The sequence below is a fragment of the Rana temporaria genome, chromosome 12 (assembly GCF_905171775.1).
Source record: "Rana temporaria chromosome 12, aRanTem1.1, whole genome shotgun sequence".
NCBI classification, from domain to species: Eukaryota; Metazoa; Chordata; class Amphibia; order Anura; family Ranidae; genus Rana; species Rana temporaria.
In genome coordinates this window covers 27,517,220-27,537,601 of record NC_053500.1, presented here as the reverse complement: position 1 = coordinate 27,537,601, position 20,382 = coordinate 27,517,220, and the positions used below count along the sequence as shown (strand labels likewise).

Genomic DNA, 20,382 nt, shown 5'->3' with positions numbered 1-20,382 from the left:
AGTATGAAAATAAAAATAACACTTTTTTAAAAAAACACTGCGATCCTTGATTTATTTTCCAGGCTCTCTTGGTCAGCATCTTAAAGTGGAGGTTCACCCAAAAACCTTTTTTTTAAACATTAGATTGAGGCTCGTTTTATCAAGGGGAATCGGGTAGTTTTTTTTAAAATCGAAGCAGTACTTACCGTTTTAGAGAGCGATCTTCTCCGCCGCTTCCGGGTATGGGCTGCGGGACTGGGCGTTCCTATTTGATTGACAGGCTTCCGACGGTCACATACATCGCGTCACGATTTTCCGAAAGTAGCCGAACGTCGGTGCGCAGGCGCCGTATAGAGCCACACCGACGCTCGGCTTCTTTCGGCTACTCGTGACGCGATGTATGTGACCATCGGAAGCCTGTCAATCAAATAGGAACGCCCAGTCCCGAAGACCATACCCGGAAGCGGCGGAGAAGATCTCTCTCTAAAACGGTAAGTACGGCTTCGATTTTAAAAAAACTACCCTTGACAAAATGAGCATCAATCTAATGTTAAAAAAAATTTTTCGGGTGAACTCCCGCTTTAAGATTTTCCTCTTTTGTTTTGTAAAGAAATTCTTTAAAATTCTTCAGTTGTTACACATACTTTAAATCTAAGTAATTACTTTTATATGGTGATGACAGGTTAATTAAGCAAACAGCATTTTCTCTGTCATAAAATTAATTTATAAAATTATTAGTAAAATGTACAATGATGATCGGATGTGTAAATTATGTTTAATTTTCCAGCCCAGACTAAAGAATCTGAAGATTGGGAGATAATAAAGGATGGATATCTCACTATTTATTGAATGATCTGCTATAATTAGACTCTCAGATGCAGTGAGGAAGAAACACGCAAATAATTAAAATGGTTAAATGAGGAAAAAATGCTGATTTGAGACAAAAACAATTACACCCTATTAAAAAGATGTTTCAAAATAATAAACATCAAAAAAAAATGTGGTCCAATTTGCATAACAGGCTGAAATGAATGATAGCGTGTTAATGAGTAGGCGCATGTAATCGGGTTTCTTGTGAGTTCTGGGTATTAACAATGCTAAGAGATCTGCTGTTCCTAGTCTGCGTGGAGCGAGCACTGATTTAATCAAATGTCTATTTTTAAACGAGATGTGGGTATTGTCTTTATCTGTTTTTATTAGCTCAGATCAACAATTCTGCATATGATAATCTTCCATTCACCATGTAAAACAATGCAACATAGACAAAACTTCACAAATCCTGTCTTTTCCTCTGGTGATATAACAAGCCTCCTCCTGTATACCTACATTTGTCTATACGTTGCCTATATGGGAGAGACTGGTCATATCAGGGTGGTCCTCACTGAAGGCCAATGGCGGCCCATCCATTAGGGGCGTCCGGCTCTGCCCTCTCTATTCACACCACTCCCTATATGAATAATGGATAGATTCATACTTGGCATGAATCTATCCACGGCAGCCACCTCCTATTCATGCGTCTGGCCCCTTTCAGGATGCTGGGGTGTTTTTTTGAAGCATCTGATTAGAGCCAGAGGCTCTAAAAGGCTTCAAAATAGGGTGGGCTCGGAGCGCAGAGCATTGTGCCATGAGCCCACCCAGGTGTTACAACAGTGAATGAATATTCACTGTTGTAAAACTGATCCTCAATCCGGCCAATCAGAAGCAGGTCTGAGACCCGTTTTCCGATTGGCCGAAAAGAGAAGACTCCCGATTGGCTGCCGAGGAGAGGAAGTAGAGGAAGGGAAAGCTGTCGCCACTGCCAAGCAAGGAAAGCCACCGGTGAAGTGCTGCATAGAGAGGGGGTAAGTGCACGAGACCGAACCGACCGTCACTTTTACTGTTTGCCACCACCCCCAAAAAAAATGACCACCGGCCGCCACTGCTGAAGGCGTCATATAAAAGCGTGATGGAAGCTAATAGAGAACACTCTCATTTTACAGATGTGCAGAAATATTTTGGGGAGAAGATTCTCTCATCTGAGAGAATGATGACAGATTTGCAACCCTAACAGGTGCATATAAACTTTATTGCAATAAACCGGTTCACCTATTAGTATACTGGAAAGTGATCACTACACACATACAGTAAGCACAGACCTATGCATGTGAGATAACATCAATAAGAGAGAAATGCTTCCGTCACCAGTCTTTAGGTATATACAGGCAAAAGCTATGGGTAATAATAATAATAAACCACTAAATCTAGGCGCACTTGCCTAGTAATCCCTGCATTCTGTGGTCAGCCACAACTTTCTCATGGACAGAACGTGTGTCTCAGACTCTCAGTCTCTCTCCACTTTCTCCTTCTGGGTTTTTTACCCAACAACTCCGAGACGGGAAGTGCATACACAGTACACAGTATTTGCAGGCAAGACAGTAGAGGGCAGCCGGTCCCTATAAACTCTTGCCAGATGGTTGGCATATCACACGGGTAAAGTAGAGTTTTCAAAGGGGAAATTACGAATGGCAGCCTCCATGGTTCTCCTGTGACAGATTTCTTTTAAATAAAATAAATCTAAAATGTGAGTTTAGCTTGGCTTTTATGTAGATATATTAAATATTTTTTACGCAAGCCTCTTACTTAGCATTTATTAAAGTAAAAGCAGTACCAAAGAAAGAGGAAATCCAAACATTTCTCTACAGACATCTTTGCTTTGGTTACTCTGAATGTAAGCTATTCTAGATAACCCTGTCCCTTCTGGTCTAGGATTCTATAGATAGTTTTAGCTTAGGGCCCGTTAACCAGCATAGGCTAGAGCCAGGTTAGGCTCCTAAGGGCCATTTCTGATAGTTGGAGGTCTGGTGGCATGACAGATTAGAAAAATACTAGGAGCCAAAGCACAGAATAGATAGGCTGATCCCGAGTATCACACCATGCTACTAGAAAACATATATGTTCCAAGCTGGTTGGAGGATCACCATCATCACTGGTCCTGTCTTCAGGTCTTCGACAATAAGACGAGTGCCGCCTCATGATCATCCTATGGGGTCTCTGTAACTGAACTTTGCTGCAACATTCATCTGGAGGTAATGTATCTCTAATAATAACTAGGGATGAGCCGAACACCCCCCGTTCAAACAGACCAAAAGTTTGTGTGAACTTTAGAACCCCATTAAAGTCTATGGGACTCGAACGTTTGAAATCTAAAGTGCTAATTTTAAAGGCTAAAATGCAAGTTATTGTCCTAAGAAGTGTTTGGGGACCCGGGTCCTGCCCCTGGGGACATGTATCAATGCAAAAAATGTTTTAAAAACTGCAGTTTTTTCGGGAGCATATGGCATTCATTCCAGATATTACAAAGGATTTGCTGGCTTGTCTCCAAACAATAGTTCAGGTGGTAAACTCACTTAGCGCTGGTTCCGCACACTCTTTATACTGCTCGGGGGTACAGAAGGGAGCATCACCTGAAAGCAAAAATCATATATCAGAAAAAGCATAATAAATACAGAAACATAACTGTGATCAATACAGTTGTTTTTAGGTTCTGCACTAATCTATAGCATCATGCCAGCTTTTATCTGTCTTGTCGAATCTTTAAAGTAAACTAAATGTCTGATTTGATGATGTGGTTGGTTTAGTGCCGTGATCTCTACCACCCAACAGAGTAAAGATACTTTAATGCCAACAACCTAGAGTTACAGTATTTTAGCAGCCCTTCTAACCAAGTACAAATAGCTAAAATCATTCTTATTTCCTCTCTCCCACCACAGATTTGTGTGGATCTAATAATCAACATGCTACATTATATTATTAGCGCTGTAGCTAACACAGTTGGTGTTCCTTGCAGATCACAAGGTTTTGAGGGCTAGTGCATAATTAATTAAAGTATTAGAGCTGAACCGGACTTGTGAGAGGTCCAGACACCACATTCTAGATTTGAGTAATCAATTTCAGAGATTATATATATATATATATATAAATAAATAACAAAGGGACTTTATAGGTGTAAAGTTAATTAAAATGTATACAATTATATATTATATTAAAACTACAGAAAGTGCTTGGAGATGAACAGTAAGCACAAGATAATGTTAATACAGGTAAACATATACCGTATTTAGATATCTGCCCTTAATCATCCACTGATGCAGCAAAAATATGCTTATAATGCTGAACAGAATGTTCAGTATATTCAACCGTAGCTAACCCAGTAAGATAGCATAGAAATCAACGTATTTCCCAGATTCTAATCTGCTTCATCAGGACATATGGGAGAACTTCTCAAATGATGCAGTAACATTGACACTAGTTTTCTACAGTTTGAATAAATATTAGGGCTGTTACTGATTAAAATTTTCGTGTTCGATTAATCGTTTTTTTTTTATCTACTAATTTTGATTTAATTATAACACACATACATATTTCGGATCACCACCAGTGGTGGTTCGTCCATAAAGGGCGCTGGAGCGCCGCCCCCTCTGGCTCTCGCCCGCCACTGAGTCTAATAACATACATTTATGCATTGCATGAATGTATGTTATTGTTGCCAGCTGCCGCTGGTCTATTCAGAGATGGCCGGAACTTGAGCGCCGGCCACCTGAATAACGGCAGCTGGTTGGCTGTGCGGAAGTGCCTATCAGAGTGTCTTATCCTCGGGGGGGGGGGGGGGTGCGTTCCTTGGATAAGACTGACAGCCATCTCAGCCAATCAGGTTCGCCGATTCTGGTTACCGGTAACCTGATTGGCTGAAGTGTCACCAAGGCGGGAGAAGACATCGAGGGAGTAAGGTAAGTGCATTTTACAGGGCACAACGGCGACAATGGGCACAGTGGCATCAATGGGCACAGTGGCATCAATGGGCACAGTGGCGACAATGGGCACAGTAGCGACAATTAAAGGGCACAGTGGCGACAATTAAAGGGCACAGTGGCGACAATTAAATGGCACAGTGGCGACAATTGAGGGGCACAGTGGCTGCGTTTGATGGCATGGCACAGTGGTGACAATTGATGGCACAGTGGCTGCGTTTGATGGCATGGCACAGTGACTGCGTTTGATGGCAAGGCACAGTGGTGCGAATTGATGGCACAGTGGCTGCATTTGATGGGCACAGTGAGGCTGCAATTTTTTTTCGTTTGAGACCCCCCAAAAATTTTGAGCACCAGCCGCCACTGATTACCACTATATATAGTCCCAATTGTAATATCCACAGACATCTCCCCACTGTACTCCATAGACATCTCCCCCACTGTAATATGGTCCACATCTCCCCCACTGTATAGGAAGATTAGTGCTTGCTTAGTCTTACCAGAGAAGCTGGACGAACACGAGCAGTTGAGGCCAGGTGATGACATCAGCATGCCGCTCTAGGCTCCCCTAGGCCGCCGCTGGGTGAACCAAGATGGCTGCTGCTCCGGGAGCTAGGCCGAAGCCGTGGCCTTTCCTATGGCCAAGGCAGCAGCGGATCACGTGGTGTGCCGATCCGCATATGGTGACCTGTTCGGATCACGGATCATTTACGATCCGTTGCACCACTAGTACCGATCAAAAGAATTTTAATCAACCAAAAAATGAATGATTAATCGAGGAATTAATTGTTAATTTCCACAGCCCTAATAAATATGCATATTACTTTTATTTGACCAAAGTGTTATTCTGTTTGTTGGCAATTTCACAATAATTTCTTTAGAGGGCTGGTATATCCCAACAATGATTAGAATTTTTGGCACCTATTCATACGAATAACAGGTTACTAGGTACATATATCCTAATGGTGGTGTGTAGATAAGTATATACATTTTTTTTAGACACCTGGAGGGGTGTACTTGGGGTTTGGTGACTCTTGGACCCACTTTTTTTATCCTGAGATGTCCCCCAGGACATACATAAGTCTTATTAGACAAATAAGACCTACAGTGCTTTAAAAAAAGTATTCATACCTCTTGAAATTTTCCAAATTTTGTCATGTTACAACCAAAAATGGAAATGTATTTTATGTTAAAGTGGCACGTAATTGTGAAATGGAAGGGAAATGATAAATGGTTTTCACAAATGTTTACAAATATTTGAAAAGTGTGGAGTGCATTTGTATTCAGCCCCTTTACTCTGATACCCCTAAATAAAATCTAGTGGAACCAATTGCCTTCAGAAGTTGCCTTATTAGTAAATAGATTCCATCTGTATGTTATTTAATCTCAGTATCAAAACAGCTGTTCTGTGAAGTCCTCAGAAGTTAGTTAGAGAACCTTAATGAACCAACAGCATCAAGAAGGCCAACCATTAGTCGTGCACTCCACAAATCTGGCCTTTATGGAAGAGTGGCAGGAAGAAAGCCATTGTTGAAAGAAAGAAGTCCCGTTTGCGAGAAGCCATGTGGGGGGACACAGCAAACATGTGGAAGTAGGTGCTCTGGTCAGGTGAGACCAAAATTGAACTTTTTGGTCTAAAAGCAAAATGCTATGTGTGGTGGAAAACTAACACTGCTCATCACCTTGAACACACCATCCCTACTGTGAAACATCGTGGTAGCATGTTGTGAGTATGCTTTTCTTCAGCAGGGACAGGGAAAATGGATGGAGCCAAATCTAGGGCAATATTAAAAAAAAAAACTGTTAGCATCTGAAAAAGACTTGAGACAGGGATGGAGGTTCACCTTCCAGCAGGACAACGACCCTAAACATACAGCCAGAGCTACAATGGAATGGTTCAGATCAAAGCATATTCATGTGTTAGAATAGTCCAGACCTAAATCCAATAGAGAATCTGTGGCAATACTTGAAAATTGCTATTCACAGACGCTCTCCATCCAATCTGACAGAGCTTGAGCTATTTTGCGAAGCAGAATGGGCAAAAATCTCACTCTCTAGATGTGCAAAGCTGGTAGAGACATCCCCACAAAGACTTGAAGCTGTAATTGCAGAGAAAGATGGTTCTACGAAGTATTGATTCAAGGGGCTGAATACAAATGTACGCCACACTTTTCACATATTTGTAAAAAAAAAATGTAAAACTATTTATCATTTTCCCTTCACTTCGCAATTATGTGCCACTTTGTGTTTGACTACCACATAAAATCCCAATAAAATACATTTATGTTTTTGGTTATAACATGACAAAATGTGGAAAATTTAAAGAGGCATGAATACTTTTTTATTGCTTGTTGAAATATGAATATATACAAATTGTCATAAATTATCTTATCTAATTTCCCTGCATCATTTGGGATGTTCTCTCATATTTCCTGATGATGCAGATTGGAATTTGAGAAACATGTCAATTGCTCTCCCCATCTCACTGAGTTTATCAGCTGCAGTTGAATGTACAGAACGTTCTGTTCGGCTTTACAAGAATATTTTTACTGCACCAGTGGACGGTTAAGGGTAGATATATGGGGGACGAGTACTGTAGACTTGCCTGTATGAATATTATTGTGCACTACTCTTCATCTCTGAGCATAATTTACACAATTCTAATATAATAATGTATTACTGTATACATTGTTTGATTTATTGCCTTGCCACTTATAACTCCCTCTTGTTAAATCCTACGAATATAAAAGATAGTTCTTTTAGGCTGGGTTCACACTATACTACACGACCGTAGTACGACTTTCATCCTACTTTGCTCTGCGACATCAGTCCTACATTGATCCTACATCCATCCGACTTTCATGAACAGGATACTACTTTGATCCGACTTTGTGATAGTCTGACTTGTTCTTTGACCAATCAAAACAATCCCAGAGTGAGAAAAAATCCTTTTTACTGCTGCTGTAATCATATGGTCGGATGTCAAAAGTCGGATGGTAAGGACAAGGATCCTATTTTGATCCGACTTCAATGATATTCAATGGGCTGAAGTAGGATCAAAGTCGGACCAAAGTAGTACAGGGAACATTTTCAAAGTCGGACCGACTTGTGTCGGACCAGTTAAGACGGCTCTCATAGGAAAACATTGATTTTCACACGTCATGCGACATGAGCTCCCAATGTCGGAGCGTTTGTCGGACCAGTGTGAACCCGGCCTTATACCAAAAATTATTTAGTGAGAATATTTGGAACAATACCCATCCTGGTTCAGTTTAATAGTAAACAAGACAAAAAAAGATATTAAAGCACAGATCCACACAAAAAGTGAACCTCCGCTTTTCGGAACCCTCCCCCCCCTCCGGTGTCACCTGCGGCACCTTTTTGGGGGGAGGGGGTGCAGATACCTGTATATAATACAGGTATTTGCACCCACTTCTGGGCATAAACTCCCACGGGAGTCGCGCCCCTTCCCATCCCCCCGGTGCCTTCTGGGACACACACAGGTCCCAGGAGACAGCGGGGACCAGTTAGGACGCGCATGTGCAGTAGGGAACCGGGATGTGAAGCCGCAAGGCTTCACTTCCTGATTTCCTCACCGAGGATGGCGGCGGGGGCTGCCGACATCACACCCGGGACAGGTAAGTGTCCATTTATTAAAAGTCAGCAGCTGCAGCATTTATAGCTGCTGGCTTTTAATATTTTTTTTTCTGGCGGACCTCTGCTTTAAGTTTGTCCCAGTAGCAGTCCATTACACCAAACTTGTGTCTCCTCTCAAACCCTTACTACTAGCCTTTCCTGTAGTATTACATAACAGTAGCACACACCTTTTATCAGCATTATACATGTTTTGTTGTAACACATCCAACCAAACACACAGCCTAGAAATCAGAGTAATGTAACTATAATGTTCCAGGGTTACTATAGGTGGGGAATTTTAAGACTTTTAATAGAAAATTCTTTATGGATGCATTACATTTCCTTTTGATGAAATCAGGCATTCATCTATTGCATAATGCAACATTTAAATTGTATTAACACAATGGGGGTTATTTACGAAAAGGAAAATCCACTTTGCATTACAAGTGCAAAGTCCACTTGAAATTGCACTGAAAGTGCAGTCGCTGTAAATCTGAGGGGTAGATCTGAAATGAGGGGAAGCTCTGCTGATTTTATCATCCAATCATGTGCAAGCTAAAATTCCGTTTATTATTTTCCTTGCATGTCCCCCCTCAGATCTACAGCGACTGCACTTGTAGTGCAAAGTGGAGTTGCCTTTATTAAATAACCCCCACAGTCTCTGCATCTGTTTACATAAGGATTTTTTTTATCAATTAAAGATTCTTCAGCTTTTGTGATTTGGCTGAATATAAGCCAGGCGTTGACAGTATATATAGCATAGGGTCAGCTAGTGAATGGTTAATGCCTATTTTTGTGCAGCAGGGAGCTTTTACAAGGATTGCAAACCAAACACAATATCAGTAATGAGTACAGGTCAAAAGGAAGAACAACCTATATTTCCAGATAGCAGATTCAAAAGGCAAAATGAGATTATTTTTTTTTAGAGGCATAGCTTCTTCGCAATCAGAGTAAGGAGCAATTAATGCAATACGTCGCATTTTTGCTGCCTGAGTCTGCACTGTGGCCGACAACAGCTATAGAGTGATCTGTTTCTTGTAGATGTCTTTGAATAATGTACATCAATTTCTGTAATTATGGCATCTAATGTTAGAGAAAATGATTTTTCAACTTGCACAACCAATCAATCAACATCAAGTAAAGGCTCTCTTCATAGAAAAGTAACAGAACACAAAATAATGCCATAAACAGGTAATAGTGCTCTTTCTTTACGAACTGAAAGGCAGATATTGGGGTTTATTTACTAAAGCTGGAGAGTGCAAAATCAGGGGCAAACCAATAGACACGTGCACACTGAAATATTTCATGTTGGTTTTGTCCGAAAAATAAATTTTTATTTAGTTACATTGGTTTTTATTTGTTTTGTTAAAAAATGCATTAGTCCAAAAATCCGAATTAAGGGTGAATCTGTCAATTGAAGGCTTATGGTGTCCGTCGGATGTTCTAAGAAGATTCGACGAAGCAACTAAATTGTAAGACGCCGCAACCGTACATTTCTGGTCGAATGCTCCGCCCACAAGCTATAGTAGAATTCTAATGTTGTATGACTAGTAATAATTATATTTATTAATTATTATTACTAGTCAACCAACATTAGAATTCGTCTATAGCCTATGGGCGGAGCATTTGACCATAAATGTCTGCTTGCGGCGATCGTATGTTTTTAGCTGCTTCGTCAAATCTTTTCTCTTTATGTCGAATAATCTTAGACTAATAGGGCCAGATCCACGTACATGCGCCTATCTTTAGGCGGGCGTAGCGTATCTCAGAAACGCTACGGTGCCGTAACTTAGAAAGGCGAGTACTGTATTCACAAAGAAGTTACGCCTTTAGTTACGGCGGCGTAGCGTATATCGGGCGGCGTAAACCCGCCTAATTCAAAAGAGGCTGGTTGGGGGCGTGTTCTATGCAAACTAATCGTGACCCCACGTATTTGACGTTTTTTACGAGCAGGGCATGCGCCGTCCGTGAAAGAATCCCAGTGCGCATGCTCCAAATTACGCCGCAAATCGTAAATGCTTTAGACATGAACGTAACTTATGCACAGCCCTATTCGCAAACGACGTAAAACGTAAAAAATTCGATGGTGGCCCGACGTCCATACTTAACATTGCGTACGCCTCATATAGCAGGGGTAACTTTACGCCGGAAAAAGCCTTACGTAAACTACGTAAAAAAATGCGCCGGGCGGACGTACGTTTGAGAATTGGCGTATCTACCTAATTTTCATATTCCTTGCGTAAATCTACGGAAGCGCCACCTAGCGGCCAGCGTAAATATGCAACTAAGATACGACGGCGTAAGAGGCTTACGCCAGTCGGATCTTAGCAAAATTCCGGCGCATCTTGTTTTCTGAATACAGAAAAAAGATACGCCGGAGCATCCTAGAAGTTACGCGGCGTATCAATAGATACGCCAGCGTAACTTCTTTGTGGATCTGGCCCATAGAGTTAGGTTAGGCACATTCAACTGCAGGTTCGATAGACACAGATCGCTATTGTCACCGTCATGTCGAATCTTCTATCTATACCAAACTGTTATCGCCATGAAACGGCGATCTTTTGGATTTTGGATTCCGTGCGTTCGTTATTTTTTGTTAAAACAAACGCGAAAATCCCAGAAAAAAAACAAATGCACATGTCTAGAAACCAATCAGCATCCAAGTTGTATTGTCAAAGCTTAATTGAACAAGCAGAGGCTAGAAGCTGATTGGGTTCCATGCACAGCTGCACCAGATTCTGTGTGCACCAGTTTTAGTAAATCTACCCCACTAAAATGAGGTGCGGAGGTCTAGTAATGCCTCACCTGGCATGTGCACCATTTTGCAGTTGCAGTTCTCTACAATGTATCTGGTTTCACAGTCGATCCTACAAGCTGAGATACTGTATACTGGGAAAAAGTCCGAGCCCAGATCGGAGAAGCGGCAATTGCCCCAAGGTGAGGGGAGATATGCAAGCTAAGAGGAGGGAGGGGCAGTGATCGAAGAAAGAGTATGGGAGGTAAGGTAGTAGATGAGATGATGACAGGGAAAAATAAGAAAACAGAGAATTAGTCAGAAACAACATGGTGGATATCACCGTCGGCATACATTATGTTTGCTTTCTAACCAGCTATTGCCCTAAACTGAACTAGATAAACATCATTTTTAACTCCCACAAAGTTAACATCCCGTAGTATACAGGTCATGGTGAAATTCAGCCAAGGTTATATTCTGCACCGATCTTCTGCTCTGCGTCTTCAGCCACCCTTCACTAAAAACTGCTGTGTTTTTGTAATTGATGTTTGTGCGCAAAGATTGAGGGCTTAGTCACACTGTGTTTGCCTGCAGTGATAGCCAAGAATATTTACATTTTACTAAATGGACACGCATTTAAATTGGAACTAAGCCCATCAATTTAACAGTTCAAAAAAAATGTTACATTCCTGGCATGCGGGGGAATACTATCTGTCCAATTTCCCAGTGCTCTCAACCAAACTGTCCAATAAGGATGAGATCAGGCGTGTTCGCAACTCCCCGTGCCCGCCCGGAGGTTGACACTCTGCAGCGCTAATCACAGGTAGTGAGACCTTTCCCGATCCGCGGCTGCACAGATCGGGAAATGTCTCAATACCTGTGATTAGCACTGCGGAGTGTCAGCTTCCTGTCGGGCATGAGCACGTGGAGTTGCGAGCACACCTAAGCTCATTCTTACTGTCAAACCATCAAATGGCTGACGTCAAACCTGATCACATGTGCATCACCATGGCAGTTGCAAATTAAACAGAGGCCAAGATGGCAGCTTCCTTGGCTAAAAAGAACAAGAGGTTTTAGTTCTGCTTTAAAGTAGAAGCAGCGAGTTTGCATCTACATGCTGCAGTTTAGTGTGTTTTTAAAGAGAAACTATGAGGGGCCGTTCCCATTGATGCATAGTAAGTTACAATGTGTGTTGCTGTGATTGGGCCCTTCAAGTTGACTATAAAATTTTACTTGAGATCATTGTAAATTTTGGTAAACCCTTAGTATGCAAGCATGAAAACTACCTATAACATGTACTGGGGGTTGTTTGTAAGAAAGGTCATGTTTCTCAGTGGGGTCAGCAGATGAGCCTAAAGCCTCGTACACACGATCGGACTTCCAGTGGACTTTTCCGTGGATTTTGGTCCGAAGGGCGTTGGCCGTGAACTTGTTCTGCATACATATGGCACAACATTTTCAGCCAACAAAACCCAAATATGTGGTTTTTCTTCTCTTTAGCGCCACCCTTTGGGCAACTTCTGCTAATGTTGTCTTAACTACTTTAGCCCCAGACCATTTGTCTGCCCAAGGACCAGAGCACTTTTTTGCGTTTCGGCACTGCGTCGCTTTAACTGACAATTGCGCGGTCGTGCGACGTGGCTCCCAAACAAAATTGACATCCTTTTTCCCCACAAATAGAGCTTTCTTTTGGTGGTATTTGATCACCTCTGCGGTTTTTATTTTTTGCGCTATAAACAAAAAAAGAGCAACAATTTTGAAAAAAAAAAACAATATATTTTTAAATTTTTGCTATAATAAATATCCCCAAAAAATATATAATTTTTTTTCTACATATTTTTGTAAGAAAAAAAAAAAATCGCAATAAGCATTTATTGATTGGTTTGCACCAAAGTTATAGCATCTACACAATAGGGGATAGTTTTATGGCATTTTTATTAATATATTTTTTTTACTTGTAATGGCGGCGATCAGCCATTTTTATCATGACTACGACATTATGGCGGACACATCGGACACTTTTGACACTATTTTGGGACCAATTACATTTTATACAGCGATCGGTGCTATAAAAATGCACTGATTACTGTGTAAATGTGGCTGGCAGTGAAGGGGTTAACCTGTAGGGGGGGGGGGGGCTGAAAGTGTTAAGTGTGACCTAGGGATGTGTTCCAACTGTGGGGGGGCTACGTGTGACATGACACTGGTCACCCCTTCCGATCACAGGGAGCAGTGTTCAGTGTCCTGTCACTAGGCAGAATAAGAAAATGCTTGTTTACATCAGCATTTCCCCATTCTTCCTCTCCCTGAGACAATCGTGGGACTCCCGGCGGGACCCGCCGTCACACTCACGAAGCTCAAGAAGAAGAAGCGGCGCCTTCTGAGCATAGTAAATACGTAATTTATTGGAAATTAAAAACAAATAAGTAATGCGCTCACAAAAAGAGCTACATAACAGGCTTCATTATAAGGTCTTTCATCCATTCTGGTCCCGGGTATGGCTGTTGTTGCTCGTGTCTTGATGTTTGGTGGACGACACTCACGGAGCTCGCGGCGGGCGTGCGCCCACAATGCCTCATCTTAAAGGGGGCGTACCCATGTGTCCATATGCCCCGCCGTGCCATTCTGCCGACGTATATAGTCGTGCAGCGGTCAGCAAGGGGTTAATGTTTAACATTGGTTCTGAGCATGCGTGTTTGCACTTTGGATTTTAGTTGGACGGATTTGTGTACACACAATCGGATAATACGACGTAACAGAGTTCTTGTCAGACAGTTGGTGAGCATGAACAGCCAACATTCATTGGGGTAGATTCACAGACAAGATACGCCGTCGTATCTCTTGAGTCTGGCCGGTCGTATCTATGCGCCTGATTCATAGAATCAGTTACGCATAGATTTCTATTAGATCCGACCGGCGTAAGTCTCTTACGCCGTCGGATCATAACTGCATTTTCCGCTGACCGCTAGGGGCGTGTATGCTGATTTACGCGTCAAAATATGTAAATCAGCTAGATACGCGAATTCACGTACGCCCGGCCGACGCAGTACATTTACGCCGTTTACGTTAGGCTTTTCCCGGCGTATAGTTACCCCTGCTATATGGTGGCGTAAGTGTGGCGTACCAATGTTAAGTATGGCCGTCGTTCCCGTGTCAAATTTTGAATTTTTTACGCCGTTTGCGTAATTCGTCCGTGAATGGGGCTGGACGTCATTTACGTTCATGTCGAAACCAATGACGTCCTTGCGGCGTACTTTGGAGCAATGCACACTGGGAAATTCCACGGATGGCGCCGTTCGGGGAAAAACGTCAATCATGTCGGGTCAAGCCTAATTTACATAACACACGCCCACCTCTTCTCTATTTGAATTAGGCGGGCTTACGCCGGCCTATTTACGCTACGCCGCCGCAACTTTCTTTTAAGAATACGGCACTTGCCTGTAAAAGTTGCGGAGACGTAACGTAAATAGGATACGTTACGCCCGCACAAAGAAACGCCGATCTACGTGAATCTACCCCGTTGTCGTTAATTCAGCCAACAATTGTTTGATGGAGCATACACACGGTTGGATTATCTGACGCCACACGTCTGTCAGACAATTATGGCCATAAAATTGGATCGTGCGTACGGGCCTTTATTGGGAGGATTTGTGGCTTCGGGAAAGACAATATAATTTATACAGCATGTCAAAGTTGTGTTTTTATTTTCCGTTTTACTACTACTATCTAGCCATCAGCATTTGATATATTTTTTGGAAAAAGTATAAAACTGTTTTAGTGAGCAGAATAATCGTTTAACTGCAAAGAAGTTTGCTGGAAACAAAATTTGCTCTAGTCTGAGAGTGGATCTATTATAGCTACTGCAGAATAATTAGTGTTCCATCACTCGGTTATATATGGCTGTTATTCTGACAGGAGTTCCACAAAGAATAAACAGTGAGAAGGCCTGATGACAGCTTTGAGCCCAGGCTGTGGAAATGATTTAGAATAGAAGAAGAAATAACACCTGATGTTAATGGAGCTGTATTGAAAATGCAGTAAAATATGTAACACACAGTTCATGGCCCATTCCGGAATCCTTTTCAAATACCCTTTCAAAAGCTGAACATGTATTACAGATGCCTGTGCTAAGTGCTGGTTCCCATTTACAACATACTGTATCTGAATGGACTGAATGAAAGTTTTGGTTAAGCGTTGTATGCCAAAATATTTTCCGTTTATAAATAAAAGAAAACCTCTGATCTGTCAGATCCTTTGAGATGTAGGGACCATTGTCTGGTCTAACAGCTTCATTTGTTCAGGTGTACCAGTCTAATGCATTTTATAAAAACCAGTATAAAAATACGTCATACAGTACTGGCAGGCATTAGTTGCGTATTCTTTGTATCTGTAAGGCTTCATTTCCATGGACGTTTTTACAGCTTAAAAACGCCTGTCCATGTTTTATTTATTTTTATTTTTTATTTATTTTTTGAGCTGGAGCTCAAAAACACAGCGGTAGCGTTTTTGAGCGTTTTTTAACGTCTGGCGTTTTTACAGGTTTAAAGCTGGAGCTTCAGAACGCACTGGTCCTGGGTTTTTTTTTTGCAGCTTAAAAACGGCTCAGCCATCTACAGTTTAAAAACGTCATGGTGGGCATGAGGCCATAGACTAACATGGAGAGACGTTTTTAAGCTGCAAAAAACGCTCAGAAAAGTGGCTGTAAAACGTCCAAAAACGTCCATGGAAATTAAGCCTTAATGGTACATTCTACTTACCTGACAAGTTTTCCTTTCACTTATAAAATTCATCATCTCTTCCTCACATCTCCAAAAAACACCCCATCCCAACCTAACGAGACACCAACCTTGGGGGGGGCCATCTATGGCACTTGCTTATCTTGGCCTCTGCAATTTATGCTGCTGCCCAGGCATTTTCTTTCTCAGAAAATAGGTGCAAGAACTCAACCATGACCCCCCCCCCCAAAAAAAAACTCACCCTGAAACATACCCTCCAAACCACATCAAATAGTGGATGTGGTCCAATTTCACTAAAAATTGAAGTGTCTTAAAGGGGCATTAAATACCAGGAGTGCATTATGTACAGAATGCAGAGTTTGGGGGTTGTTACACACAGAGTGCAGTGTTCAGGGGTGTGCTGCGCTACACAGAGTGCATGGCTTTGCCTTCAACAGGTGCTTACCTCTGCATCCCCCTAATCACATCTCACTTTCACCCCCTCTTCAGCACTGACCTCTGCATACAACCCCCTATCCACTGCCTCTATCTTCTTCCTCATTAACCACTTCCATACCGGGCACTTATACACCTTCCCGCCCAGACCAATTTTTAGCTTTCAGCGCTGTTGCACTTTGAATGACAATTGCGCGGCCATGCTACACTGTACCCAAACTAAATTTGTATCATTTAGTACCCACAAATAGATTGGTTGTATTTGATCACCTCTGGGATTTTTATTTTCTGCAAGAAAAATAAAAAAATGACTGAAAGTTTTTTTTTTTTTTTTTTGTTATAAAACATTGTAAATAAGTAAGTTTTTTTAAATAGAATGTGTATTCAGGGGAATTGGCGCTGCTGAGTTGATACGAAAATGTTACTTCAATGTGCTCTAATCAAGTAGGTGAAACCTATAGATAATGTCGGGTCCCCTCCTGCGGCTAGCTCATGTAAGTTTTGTCCTTCACTGATGGGCACTGATGGTACTGCACTGACAAGGCGGCACTGATGGGCACCGATGAGGTGGCACTGATGTGGTGGCATTGATGGGCACTAATATGCGGCACTAATGGGCGGCATGGATTGGCATGGATAGGTGGCACGGATGGACACAGTGCCCATCTATGCCCATCCATCCCGCCTATCGTATGTGTTGTACTAATGGATGCCAATCAGTGCCAAACAATGCCTGCCAATCAGTGATGCCCATTGTGGGCACCGATTGGCATCCATTGCGGGCACTGATTTGCATCCCTGGTGGTCCAGTGGGCATCCTCGGGGGGGCTGTGCTGATAATCGATCAGCACAAACCCCCCCCCTGTCACAGGAGCAGCCGATCGGCTCTCCTCTACTCGCATCTGACAGACGCGAGTGAGGAAAAGCCGATTACCGGCTTTTCCTGTTTACATCGTGATCAGCCGTGGTTGGACACGGTTGATCACGTGGTAAAGAGTCTCCGTGAGAGACTCTTTACCTTGATCGGTGTTGCGGGGTGTCAGACTGACACCCTGCAACAACGATCGCGGCGATGTGCGCCCCGGGGGCGCACAGCGGCTCAATATCCTGAGGACGTCATATGACGTCCACTCAGGTTATTGAAAACACTTTGCCGACGTCAATTTGTCGCGGGCTCCGTGACTGTTCCCGCGGGATTCGCGGACTCGATGTCTGCAGGTGTCTGATCGTCTCATGGAGCTGAAGAGCGGTAAACACATCTCCTCGTTCTTCCTAGTGACATGTCACTGATATTCTCCTTGTATCATGTTTTTGTCTATAGTTTTGTAATTGATAAATGTATATTATACACCACTGTATAATACTCTGGAGGAGGAGGGGGGTGCTTAAAAATGACAAGAATAATAATCTAAAGTTATAGACAAATATTTAAAGGGGTTGTAAAACCTCATGTTTTTTTACCTATGCATGAAGGTTAAAAAACTTCTGGCAGTCACCATCCCCCCTGTTTTACTTAACTGAGCCGTGGAATTCACTCAGCGGTGACACACACGCTCTTCCTCTCTCCATGGGGTCCATGGGGTCCCGTCTCTTAATTGGATAGATTGATAGCAGCGCAGCCATTGGCTCCCGCTGCTATCAAATCCAATGATGCGGGCACCGGGGGCGGGGGCCGAGTCATACAATCGGTGGCTATGGACACTGAATGAATGACTCTGGAGCGCGCCCGCAAGGTAACCCCCCCTCCGGGAGAGAGCTTCTCCTAGGGGGTTATCTGATGTGGGGAGGAGCTGAAAAGAGCCGCCGAGGGACCCCAAAAATCGCGGATCAGGGCCACTCTGTGCAAAATGAGCTGCACAGTGGAGGTAAGTATGACACGTTTGTAATTAAAACAAAACACAAAGATTTACAATCACTGTTGCTGCATTGTTTGCCAATCACAAAATGTCTGTCTGGTCACTCCTCCCCTGGTCTGACTTACGATATCCCAAACAACTTTATAGAATCTAACAATATAATGAGCCTCCTAGTAAGAATGCCTACCGCATTATCCTTTTGTGATCTTCGTTATGTGCATAGAGCGTGCATTTTGGGTTTTCAGCTGTCACTTGATAAGGCGTGTACAGACACTGCTGAAGTGACACCAATTACCGCGGGTGAATTTTCACATTTCTAACTCATCTGACAAAATGTAAATAATAAGTAAGGTATTAAATCTTAGGTTGCCAATTTTAACCTATTCCATAATGAAATAACGGAATGTCCCTGAAGATGAGGGTCCTTTCATTACAGTGGCGTCTGTACTGATCAGCAGGCGATCTGTCTACACATCCCCTACTAAAGCAGCATAGAGATCACTTTTGTGACCACCATGTCTGTTCATTTTTCTCCTCCATCACAAGATGCAGAACTTAAAGCGGGGGTTCACCCTTAGAGGGCACTTTTCCCCCTTCGCTTCCTGCTCGTTATTACTAGGGGAATCGGCAATTTATTTAAAAATATGTGCAGTACTTACCCGTTTACGAGACGCATCCTCTCCGTCGCTTCCGGGTATGGGCTTCGGGAATGGGCGGTCCTTCTTGATTGACAGGTTTCCGAGAGGCTTCCGACGGTCGCATCCATCGCGTCACGATTTTCCGAAAGAAGCCGAACGTCGGTGCGCAGGCGCAGTATAGAGCCGCACCGACGTTCGGCTTCTTTCGGCTACGAGTGACGCGATGGATGCGACCGTCGGAAGCCTCTCGGAAGGCTGTCACTCAAGAAGGAACGCCGGCTCCCGAAGACCCATACCCGGAAGCGACGGAAGAAGATGCAGCTCGAAAACGGGTAAGTACTGCACATATTTTAATATAAATAGCCGATTCCCCTAGACCGAACGAGCAGGAAGCTAAGGGGAGATTTTTTTTTTTTTTTTAAATGGGTGAACTCCCGCTTTAAAGTGATTGTAAAGTCTTGTTTTTTTTAAAACAAATATGTTATACTTACCTCCTCTGTGCAGTTGGTTTTGCATAGAGCAGCCCGGATTCTCCTCTTCTCGGGTCCCTCTATGCTGCTCCACCCCATTTTGGCCCTGGTCCCATACCTGCCACACCTCACTTTATTGATTCCACGTAAGTACTTAGGGAGGGCTCATTTGCCCCCTTGTTTTCTCTGATGCTCCTAGCCCCCCCTCCTATCCAGTGCCCCCACAGTCAGCCACTTCCTATGGGTGCACTGGAGCCGAGTCACAACTCTGTGTGTCCATTCAGATTCGGAGCCCCGACCTGGCCCCGCCCCCTCTCCCCCCTGATTGGCTGACTGACCGTCGCGGGAACCAATGGCACCGCTGCTGTGTCTCAGCCAATCAGGAGGAGTGTCCCGGACAGCTTAGATATTGTCAGGAAAATGTCCAAAAAAGGACTGGCAATTCCACCCAAGACGATCATGGCCGCCATGGTGCACACCGTGACTAAGGTGGGCAGTACTTCCTCCTTGTAACCTAAACAAATCACATGCCTAACTTCCTGGCAGGGGCGGACTGACAACTCATGGGGCCCCTGGGCAATAGAAGATTATGGGGCCCCTCTGGCTTACAGAGGACCACCACGCCAGGAGGTAGTGCAGAGGCGGGCAGCTAAAATCTTGGGATATTCACATTAAAAGCATGTCATTTTCGGACATATCAGGGACAGATCTAAAAAAAACAGATTTTTACATACTGTCCCTGGTTTTACTGAGCCTGGCAACCCGGATGGGGCCCCCTAGTGGCATGGGGCCCTCGGGCAGTGCCCGAGTGACTCAATGGTCAGTCCGCCCCTGCTTCCTGGTCTATTTAAGCCTGCTGCTGGAGCTGCTCATTGCTGGATTATCTCTTCAGTCTCTGTGTACCTTGACCTTGTCTTCTGATCCGTGCTTATCCATTGTGATCCGGCTTGCCTTGACCTCGCTTCCCGATCTCCTGTGTTTGACCCTTGACCTGCTTCTGGACTCTGCTTCTGCTTCCTGACCACCCGGCTTGACCCTCGGCTTGCACCTGGACCTTGCTTGTGTATGACCTTGGCTCGCCCCTGTATATGCTCTGGACTTACCTACCTGT

The 20,382-nt window shown here is 43.3% G+C and overlaps 1 protein-coding gene and 1 long non-coding RNA gene across 3 annotated transcripts in view; one reads left to right on the top strand and one right to left on the bottom strand.

The window, feature by feature from the left end:
• The window catches only part of LOC120918629 (acid-sensing ion channel 2), a 735,690-nt gene that overhangs the window by 18,513 nt on the left and 696,795 nt on the right, over nt 1-20,382 (bottom strand). For both annotated transcript variants that reach the window (XM_040330316.1, XM_040330315.1), the window contains exons 4-5: nt 11,208-11,358; nt 3,366-3,422 (exon numbers count right to left, since the gene is read on the bottom strand). In XM_040330316.1, the coding sequence (XP_040186250.1) occupies nt 3,366-3,422; nt 11,208-11,358 (208 nt within the window). The remainder of the gene's footprint in view (nt 1-3,365; nt 3,423-11,207; nt 11,359-20,382) is intronic.
• Nucleotides 1-20,382, top strand: part of LOC120918630 — a 110,503-nt gene that overhangs the window by 42,917 nt on the left and 47,204 nt on the right. The window lies entirely within an intron of this gene.